The sequence below is a fragment of the Carya illinoinensis genome, chromosome 15 (genome assembly GCF_018687715.1).
Source record: "Carya illinoinensis cultivar Pawnee chromosome 15, C.illinoinensisPawnee_v1, whole genome shotgun sequence".
NCBI classification, from domain to species: Eukaryota; Viridiplantae; Streptophyta; class Magnoliopsida; order Fagales; family Juglandaceae; genus Carya; species Carya illinoinensis.
Window position 1 is genome coordinate 11,329,776 of NC_056766.1, and position 10,298 is coordinate 11,340,073.

The 10,298-nt window shown below is 37.0% G+C and overlaps 1 protein-coding gene across 1 annotated transcript; it reads right to left on the reverse strand.

The window, feature by feature from the left end:
* Positions 1–5,238: 5,238 nt before the first annotated feature.
* Positions 5,239–8,211, reverse strand: LOC122295625 (origin of replication complex subunit 2). The gene is made up of 6 exons (XM_043104694.1): positions 7,967–8,211; positions 7,773–7,879; positions 7,161–7,293; positions 6,463–6,751; positions 5,631–5,858; positions 5,239–5,551 (listed from the first exon to the last, which is right to left on the reverse strand). The coding sequence occupies exons 1-6, from the start codon at positions 8,114–8,116 to the stop codon at positions 5,352–5,354; spliced, it is 1,107 nt and encodes a 368-aa protein (XP_042960628.1). The 5' UTR covers positions 8,117–8,211; the 3' UTR covers positions 5,239–5,351.
* Positions 8,212–10,298: the final 2,087 nt, after the last annotated feature.

Genomic DNA, 10,298 nt, shown 5'->3' on the forward strand with positions numbered 1-10,298 from the left:
CAGTGGATACGTAGGACGTTCCAGGAAGATGGGCGTGTGCTGTCATGGATGAATTTTGAGAATGAACTTTGGGCTCGCTTCGGGCCTTCGGATTGCGAGGATTTCGACGAAGCACTTTCACGGGTTAGACACGTTGGTTCCTTGCGTGAATACCAGAAGGAATTTGAACGCTTGGGCAATTGAGTTAGAGGCTGGACGCAAAGAGCTCTTGTAGGAACTTTTATGGGTGGCTTAAAGACGGAGATCTCGGATGGTAAATGGATATTTAAACCCCAGACATTAAGAGAAGCAATCAATTTAACACGAATGAAAGATGATCAATTGGCTAGACAAAGGAGGTTTGTAAGACCTACACCACCAACGCGAGCTCCCCCAGCTCTTCCCCTTACTACTGGAGCAACAACACCAACCCCTGCCGTTCCTGTGAGACGTCTTAGTTGGGAAGAAATGCAGCGGAGAAGGGCCCAAAATTTATGCTTTAAATGTAATGACCGTTTTACTGCAGGACACAAGTGTTAGGGCCCACGAATACTCATGTTGGAGAGCTGCGTGGATAACGGCAACCTATTATGTGATGATGTCACCGAAGAACAACCAGTTGAAGAGAATTTCGAAGGGCCTCCTAAACCAGAAATTACGTTGCATACACTTAGGAGATGGATAGCTCCCAAAACCATGCGAATCACAGCCAAAATATGCGCCCACGACGTCGTCGTATTAATCGACAGCGGATCGACTCATAATTTCATTAGCGAGCGTATGGCCAATCTGCTGCGTCTACCTGTAGTCCCTACGAAAACTTTCACGGCCCGAGTTGCTAATGGAGAAAATCTCAAATGTCAAGAGAGGTTTGAGGAGGTACAAATCAATTTACATGGCACCATTTTTTCATTAACCCTGTATTCCTTACCTCTCTCAGGGATAGACGTGGTATTGGGAATTCAATAGCTTGAAACTCTTGGTTCTGTGGTGTGTGATTGGAGGAAATTAACCATGGAATTCACGTGGAAAAACCAAACCAAGAAATTGGTGGGCATTGACGGACAAAATATCCAAGCGGCATCAATTGAAGAGATAACTAAGGGGATTCGTCCCAGCCATGCTCTATTGATGTGTGCCTACAGGTTGCCCAAACAGAACTTCCACAGAATATTCATCCAAGCTTGCGTGAGTTATTGCACGAATTTTCAGATTTGTTCATTGAGCCTTCAAGCTTACCACCAACACGAGAGGTTGACCACGGTATTGCCCTCAAGGAAGGAACCGAACCGGTTAACGTTCGGCCTTACAGATATGCGCACTATCAAAAGAACGAGATCGAGAAGCAGGTCCAAGATATGCTGCAATCCGGACTTGTGTGACCCAGCACTAGTCCCTTCTCGTCGCCTGTATTGCTAGTAAAAAAGAAAGACAGAAACTGGCGATTTTGTACAGATTATTGCGCGCTCAATGCCGCAACCATTAAGGACCGATTTCCGATTCCCATAGTGGACGACATGTTGGATGAACTCTACGGTGCTTCTTATTTTACCAAGCTGGATTAGAGGGCGGGATACCATCAGGTACGAGTTAAACCAAGTGATATTCATAAAATTGCTTTTTGAACGCATAATGGATATTACGAATACTTGGTTATGCCCTTCGGCTTATGTAATGCACCCTCCACATTTCAAGCCATCATGAACTCCATATTTTGACATCATCTTTAAAAATTCATATTAGTTTTCTTTAATGATATTTTGATCTATAGTCCAAACTGGGATCAACATTTAGTGCATGTAAGGCAGGCTTTTGAAATACTGAGGCAACACATATTTTTTGTTAAAGCTAGCAAATGTGCATTCGGGCAGCAAGAATTGGAGTACTTGAGGCACATTATCACCAACCAAGATGTGAAGGTGGATGAACAAAAAATTTCTGCTATGATAGCTTGGCCTTAACCTACTAACATTTCGGAACTACGTGGGGTTTTAGGCTTGACAGGTTATTACTGAAAGTTCGTCAAAGACTACGGCATTATAGCACGGCCTCTCACCAACCTTCTCAAAAAAGGCCAGTTCGGATGGAATGAAGAAGCTGAGAACGCTTTCCTTGCTCTCAAACAGGCCATGACGACCACACCGATATTAGTTATGCCAAACTTCAACAATGTTTTCACTATCGAAATAGATGCGTCCGGAGAAGGAATTGGAGCGGTCCTATCACAACAAGGCAAACCAGTGGCATACATGAGTCGAGCCCTCGGAATGACAAAAAAATCATGGTCGACATACGCTAAGGAGATGTTGGCTATCGTCGAAGCCATACGTACCTAGCGGTCTTATCTTCTCGACCACAAATTTTGTATTCAGACCAATCAGCGCAGCCTCAAATATTTTCTAGAGCAACGAATCACAACACCGGAGCAACAAAAATGGGTTGCTAAACTCCTGGGCTACGACTACGAAATTAAATACAGACCGGGCCGTGAGAATTCCGCAGCAGATGCTCTCTCCCGAAAACAGGGCAGCCCTATTCTTCATGGAATTTCCTTTCTGCAAGTTAGCTTATGGAAGGAAATTAAAAAAGCTGCAGAAGAAGACCAATACATTCAGTCAAAGGGCCGTGCGGCCACTGATCAACCGGGAGGATCATATATGTGGCGTCAAGGACTGTTACTATACAAAGGAAGGGTCATTGTGCCAAACGATGCGACCTTAAGGGCAAAACTGTTACACGAAATGCATGACACCAAGGTAGGGGGTCATTTGGGAATCCTACAAACATTCAACAAGCTGAGACAACAGTTTTATTGGCTTGGGATGCATAACTCAGTGCAAGACTACATCAAAGGGTGCGAGGTATGCCAAAAAATAAAAGCCGAAACATTGGCTCCAGTTGGGCTTCTTCAACCGCTGCCAATCCCGTGCCAAGTGTGGGATGATATCACCTTAGACTTTATCGAGGGCCTCCCAGCGTCGCAAGGAAAGGACATCATCATGGTGGTTGTTGACAGACTTAGTAAGTTCGCTCATTTCCTTACTTTAAGTTACCCTTTTACAGCAAAAATGGTAGCCGAAAAATTTGTTGAAGGCATCATCAAGCTTCACGGTATGCCCAAATCAATTGTTAGTGATCGGGACCCGATCTTCATCAATAACTTCTGGAAGGAATTTTTTAAGCTATCGGGCACCAAATTACAGCTTAGCTCCGCTTACCACCCCCAGATGGATGGCCAGTCGGAAGTCGTCAATCGCTGCGTCGAACAATACCTCCAGTGTTTTGTTCATCAGTGGCCACGGAAATGGAGTGGCTATTTACCTTAGGCGGAATACTGGTATAATACGACATACCATATTTCAATGGGGATGACTCCTTTCCAGGCGTTGTATGGGCTCTCACCAGTACATGAAGTTGACCAGCAACTCATAACCCGGGATGAACTGCTTTGGCAACTGAAGGCCAATTTAGAACGATCAGTAAACAGAATGAAGCAAATGGCGGATAAGAAGCGTAGAGATATTTCGTTCGATATCGGCGAAAAAGTATTGTTGAAGTTACACCCATACCGCTAGCAAACAGTCTTCAAACGGGTCCATCAGAAACTAGCTAGCCGTTTTTATGGTCCCTATCAGATCCTAGAGAAGATCGAGCTAGTTGCATACAAATTACAATTACCAAACGGGGCATGCATTCACCCGGTATTTCACATGTCACTACTCAAACGGTACCTAGATGACGGGAAGAACATTGAAAAGCCACAGACTGAGTTACCACCATTCACCGATGAAGGGGTGGTCTTATTAGAGCCACACACGATTTTAGACTACCGCTGGGTCAAGCAAGGACCTCACCTGGTTGAAGAACACTTAGTGCAATGGAAGCACCTTCCACCCGAAGAAGCAACATGAGAGCCAATAAAAAGTTTACGGGAGATGTTTCCAAATTTGGACCTTGAGGAAGGATCCACTTGATGGGGGAGGTATTGTTAGGCCACGTCGTTCGGAGAGGGGCCATAAGCTAAATCCCAAATACTTGGGATAAGTGGGGACATGAAGAACCAGTGCATGTATGCAGTATGTGAAAAGCAGAAATGGATTGGGTCTTGATAGGCGAGAGTTTTACATGCGAATGGGTTTACGGCAGTTATGCATTTTACGTCATCTTTATTTCCGTTAGTGTTGTTCTGTTTTGAGCTCTATTTTATCCTCTGTTTTACGTGTGTTTACGTGTTTGAGTTTCGGTTAGTTAGCTGCTAATTTTTCCTTCATTTTCGGCATGAATGTAAATGGCTTTGCTTATTTAAAACAGTCCAGAAATTGTCTATCTCAATTGTTGGGACCTATCAAAAAAAGAAACATAAGATTAAAAAAAAGAAGACATTTTTCTTTTTCCATATTGTCGGACTAACTCCTGTCCATTATTGCATTCTTAGAAAGAAAAACTCTTGAATTTATAAACAATTATTTATTTTAAAATCGACAGGATAACTTTAATTGGGTTTGCCAAATGAATTGGCTCTATCATTGTTGTCGTCTTCATGGAGCATAAGACGTTAATCCAAATGGCGACACGGCATGGCGAGTTTGGTCTGATAATTGACGTAACGTAACATCAAGATGCAGAAGCACAGCTAGGAATTTATTCGAAAGGGGCTAAATAAAATTAAAACAATATATATAAAATATTTTTTATTTTATTTTTATATAATTTTTTTATGATATATAATAATCTAATAGAAAAATTATAATAAAAATAAAATACATTTAATACAACTTATATATTAAAAAAATATTTAATATATCAAGAACAATATATAATTAAAATAATAGGAAGACATTCATACAAATATATTAAACAAAAAAAATAGATTATCTAAAATTATAACTTGCGTTCTTTTAAACAAACAAAATCATCAAGTATTAAATCTAAATCAAAATTCTTAACTATTTCTCTTTCAATATAGACAAATAGAAATAGGTTAGAAATACTAGTAGTTATAGTTAGAATTTTTTTTATTTATAATAAAAATTATGTATTTTATTTTATATGAGATGTGTTTTATTTATTTTATTTTTATATTAAATTAAATTTTATAGATGGGCCAAAATAATTTTTAGAATAGGGGTCAATATATGATAAATTAATATTATTTTATTAAATTAAAAAAATTAACATATATATATATATATTTTCAAATTTGGAGGGGGGGGCCATGGCCCCCTCCTGCCCCAACGTGGCTCCGCCACTGTCAAGATGGATGACGCAATGGTGGGCACTCAAGCAAGCATGCAAAAACTGTAACAGTGCGCCGCAACAAAAAGAATTCAGACTATTCCTTCCCAGCCAAAAGCTTATCATCGAGATCAATCTTACTGACTAATCTCAGCTAATAGTTTTTTAAGTGCCTCAGCTGTGAGAGGAATGTACAAACAATCCTGGCCATCCGAATGCCTTCTGGTCTTCACCAGCTCATGATCTTTGAATTCTGTCAGATGGGAGTTTAGTGTAACCTGGCTACTGACGAGGAAGCGCTCCCGACAAATTGCGTATAAATCGTTGATTGGCATGCCTGAAAAGGGAAAACTAGACTGATGACAAAGAAACTAAAATCCAGAGCATAATTCCTTGTAATTCTGAGAGCAACTTGCCTTCTTCATCAGGATGAGACAGTTGGTGTTCTGCAAGTCCTCTGAAAACACTCTGGGCATTGGGCGTCAAACTCTGTAAAACTATGGCAGCTGTTTTGGCAGTTTGAGCGGTACTGCCATGTGCGAGAATCATAGGAAAGAACATTCCTTCAATCCTGTATGGAGCAAAGGTAGGAACATGATACCAGCACCAGTTGAATTGAGTGTGAACCATCTTCTTGTCCCACACTGTCACCCACATCAGTAATAGGTGCAATTAGGCTCAAAGAAAAAATAGCGTTTGGCATGATTTTATCTCTGTGAGGCTACAAATCAGTATTCCTTTCAAGCACAGTTTGTTACGAAGAAGATGTAAGCACAACAATATACAGTGCTGAAGAGTTGCATAAAGATTTGGTTCTCCATTTTAAGGGAAGGATCACAAATACACAAGTACACCTATTGGTGGCTACCACCAGATATGAGGGAATGAATTCAGTGCCTGCCTTAATCAGAATCATAAAGCAACTAAAAAACCAGCAACCTTCCCTCTTGCAATGAAAGAAATTCAAAAATTTGAAGAATAAGATCATAAAATACATATTAAATACTTCAAAGCAAGAAAAGTTTCAATCGCAAAAACACATTTAATCTTAAAATAATATAAAACTTCAGCCTATCCCACACTGATAGAATTAATAGCAAAATTGATGGAAGTAGTTAACAACACGAAAGCACAATGGATGAGTAAGAAAATGCCCAGTGTCAACTAATTTATCCTTTATCAAATAAACCGACAAACTTAACAAATTCAGTGCTATCTACTTATTTCCCCAGTGACAAGATTACTTACAAAGAGCTGAATTCACATGGTCGATTGAAGCAATGATACGAATACAGGAACATGCAGCTATTTGTGAAAGATACTGTTGAGTTTCAGGGTCTCTTAACCCGGGCCCATCAATATTGTGGACAACAATACATATGAAACAATCCTTGTCCTCTGTTTGTGAGCCATTCAGAAATGCTAGAAGATCATCCATGGATCGAGAATTAAATGGCTGTTTGGACAAGTTTCCAGAAGTATTTGCTCTTTTGGTTCTCAATTGATCCGCTAGCAATTCAGCCAAGGATATCACAACCTATATTAAAACAGCAGGGGTTGGTAATGGAGCACTTGTGGGGAGGGACCAAATAGGTCAATATAAAGTTTCTAGCTTCCTAATTTTTTACAGTGTAAATTGTGTTCCCCGTGCAACAGTAGCCGAAACAACTTTCAATAAATTTTCGTTGGTCAATAGATACAGTGGTACAAAGAGCAACCAGTAAAATAAGCATGGGTTGGTAATGGAGCACTTGTGGGGAGGGACCAAATAGGTCAATATAAAGTTTCTAGCTTCCTAATTTTTTATAGTGTAAATTGTGTTCCCCGTGTAACAGTAGCCGAAACAACTTTCAATAAATTTTCGTTGGTCAATAGATACAGTGGTACAAAGAGCAACCAGTAAAATAAGCATGTATCACTTTGGAATTTATCTGAGCAGATGATACCTGTTTTACATTAATTGTCTGAAGGTAGCCATTGATTACTACTACAGAATACTCAGTCAATGCTGTTGATGCAAAATCTTCAATCAAGGATTTTTTAGATCCAAATCCATACATTAGAAGCCCAAAACCACACCTGATACATTCAAAAGAACAGCTAAAAATACACAGATATTTCCAATAACAAATAAGTATGAGTCAGCTAAAACTTTCCCAACAAAACACTACTAACTAGGGAAGAAACAACAGAAGCAAGATGCCAACAACCTAGACAACAATATTAGAATCCTTGGAGATTCATATATATATATTTTTTTGATAGGTAAATTGAAATATATATTAATCACTCTTTATTAACCAAAAAATGACAGTAAAAATGTATCCACAACAATTAAAATCTTAAATACAACCAAATACCAAATCGGATAGTACACATAAATTAATGAAACACAAAAACATGTAACAAAGCTTGTCTTAAAATTGACATTCCCTTTCATAAGTAAAGTGCTTTCAGTTCGCATATACACACTCGAGTTTGCACCGCATATCAAAATCACTTGTCTATACCGTAACTTATTAAATAAGAGCAAGTATTCAATTGCTTAATTACAATACCTTAACTCGAAAACCCATTTGGGGTACATACTCTTGTAGCTGTTCATCAAAGCCACAATCTCTTTCTCATGCTTGGGTTCAATATTAGATGCTGCTGCTCTCAGCTCCTACACATGATGTTTTTTCTTTACAAATGCAATTTATTTTTTTTAAGATTATGAACCTAGATGTCAAACAGGAATTTAGGAAAGCACCTGTTCGTCAACGAGACCAATGTCTGAGAGCTTGCGCGTTGATTTCTTCCCCGAGCCGCCCAATTCTTTTGCGAGGAAATAGTTTCTCGAGAATCCGAACTCCTCCTCCTCCTCCAACTCCTCATCTTCCACGCCATTGTTTATCTCCATTGAAATTTTTTTTCAAACTGAACCGGATTATTGAAACGCTAAGAGCCGCAACGGGAAATTCAGAAGAAGAAAAACGTAAAGCTGGAATTGCAGAGCAATGAGCTCATGGCTTTATTTGTGCCCTAGTGGAATTTTCCCGCGGTTTTTCCACTCGGGTCGAACAACGGGTAGAAGACTCGGGTTGGGTTAGGTCCACATTTCAGTGATCCATATAGGTTGGCCCGTTAAACTTCAAACAACCAAATAGGAGAGCGAGCTTCCACCATTTTAAAGGATGTATTTTTATTTTGGATAATGAAAATGTTTCACTTTATTCTATTTTATTATTATAATTTTTTTAAATTTTTATAAAAATATAATAAATAATTTAATTTTTTAATTTTAAAATAATAATAATATTAAAAAATAATATTATCACAATATTTTTTATTTCTAAATTTCAACTTTCATATAAAATTATATCACTATTCAAACAGTACTTAAATGAATTATTCATAAAACTCAATCAAATACAAAATTCAAAGAATGAAAAAATAAAATAATAAGAAAAGGGAAAGATTATTTTTTAATTTGAAGAATTTATCTTATTTGCTTCATTTTTTCAATTTTTCATAATTACAAAAATAAATTTTATGTATATATTTTTTGTGTGATTTTTGGCCCTGTTGCATTGTCTAGAATTTTAAAGAAAATCTAATACAATTATTTTTAGCCATGTCGTATAATTTAGGATTTTCTCTATAAATCTCAAGAATTGAGTAATAAAACTAACACAAAAATGATTTTATCCAGCTTGAAAAATGGAAGAAAAATCTATAATTTATATTAAAAAATTAATTTTTTTTATGATGGACTTTTTTTTCCCCAAAATAAATATGTAAATTTTATACAGTTTAATACCACTCAAGAATTATTCGAAAACTAGAAAATAGAACAACATTGACTTGAAAAAAAACTCTTGCTTTTTTGATTGTGAGAAAAAAGAGATAAAAAAAGGGTGTCAAATCGTGTTAACGGGTCGTGTTTGTGTCATGTCAAGACATGTATATTATATTATATAGGTCAACTCAAATACGATCCATTAAGCTTATCGTGTCAAAATTTTAAATTCTAACATGACCTATTAATATAACGAGTTGACATGACACAATCCGTTGTAACCTATTAATGAATACTACGAAATAGGTTAATACGACACAATCTGATCTGTTTCAATCTGTTTATATAAATGGGTTGAACAGACCTAAAATTAACCCGTTTGACCTGATTAAGTTTAGTATAATTTTATATAAATGTTAAAATCATAATATTTATAAAAATATAAAACTAACAACAAGTTTAAAATTATAATCCAAACAATAAAATATGGAAATTAAAATTTCAACAATTTTACTTTTAGGTATAAGGGTATAATTGTAATGTTAACTTTTTTAATGGGTCAAAATAGGTTGACCCATTAAGCAATCGTGGCTTAACAAGTCAACCCATTTTGACCCAAATCCATTAAGACTAAATCCAAACCTGTAATTCTCATGTCGTGTTCATATTGAGTGAATGGATCGTGTTACATATTGTTACTCCTATAAAAAAGGGCAAGCTGTGCTTATTACTTATCAATCTATTAAGTAATCGTGTCTTAATATGTTAATTCATTTGGACTTGAACCCATTAAGATTAAATTCAAATTTACCATTATTGTGTCGTGTTAGTGTTATGAATTCTGTAATCTTTTCTTTATGATAGTGCAGAATTCCTTGCCAAGATTGCCAAGAAACTTATAAGAAATAGAAAAATAGTAAATGCAGAAGATCAAAGACACGAGAATTACATGGTTTGATCCTAATGATCTACATCCACGGCAGGAACAATCTAAAGTCTTTCATATTGATAATCAAAAGTACAACTTTGAAGATTACAAAAACACTCTTCCTTTCCTTCCCTGATTCTTGAAGAATTCAATCTTTAGAAATATTCTCTCTAATCTCTCTTGTACTCACTCTCATATTACATTACCTTATACAATTGATGACCCTTCCTTTTATAGCCTTCACATATGATCAGCAAAAAATGAATATTTCAACCTTCTGTTTCCACCTCAGCAATCTGTTGGAAGAATCCGAGCCTTTTCTCATGTGACAGCCATGTGCTTTATTAGTCATGTGTATAACTCTAAATGATTGAC

Excerpts from the sequence above, each read along its gene's own strand:
- LOC122295625 (XM_043104694.1), bottom strand. The coding sequence starts at position 8,116 with ATGGAGATAAACAATGGCGTGGAAGATGAGGAGTTGGAGGAGGAGGAG. Across the intron at positions 6,752-7,160 it reads AGACAATTAATGTAAAACAG|GTTGTGATATCCTTGGCTGA; the intron begins GTATCATCTGCT and ends GTTTTAATATAG. Across the intron at positions 5,859-6,462 it reads CCATGTGAATTCAGCTCTTT|TGTGGGACAAGAAGATGGTT; the intron begins GTAAGTAATCTT and ends TGTGGGTGACAG.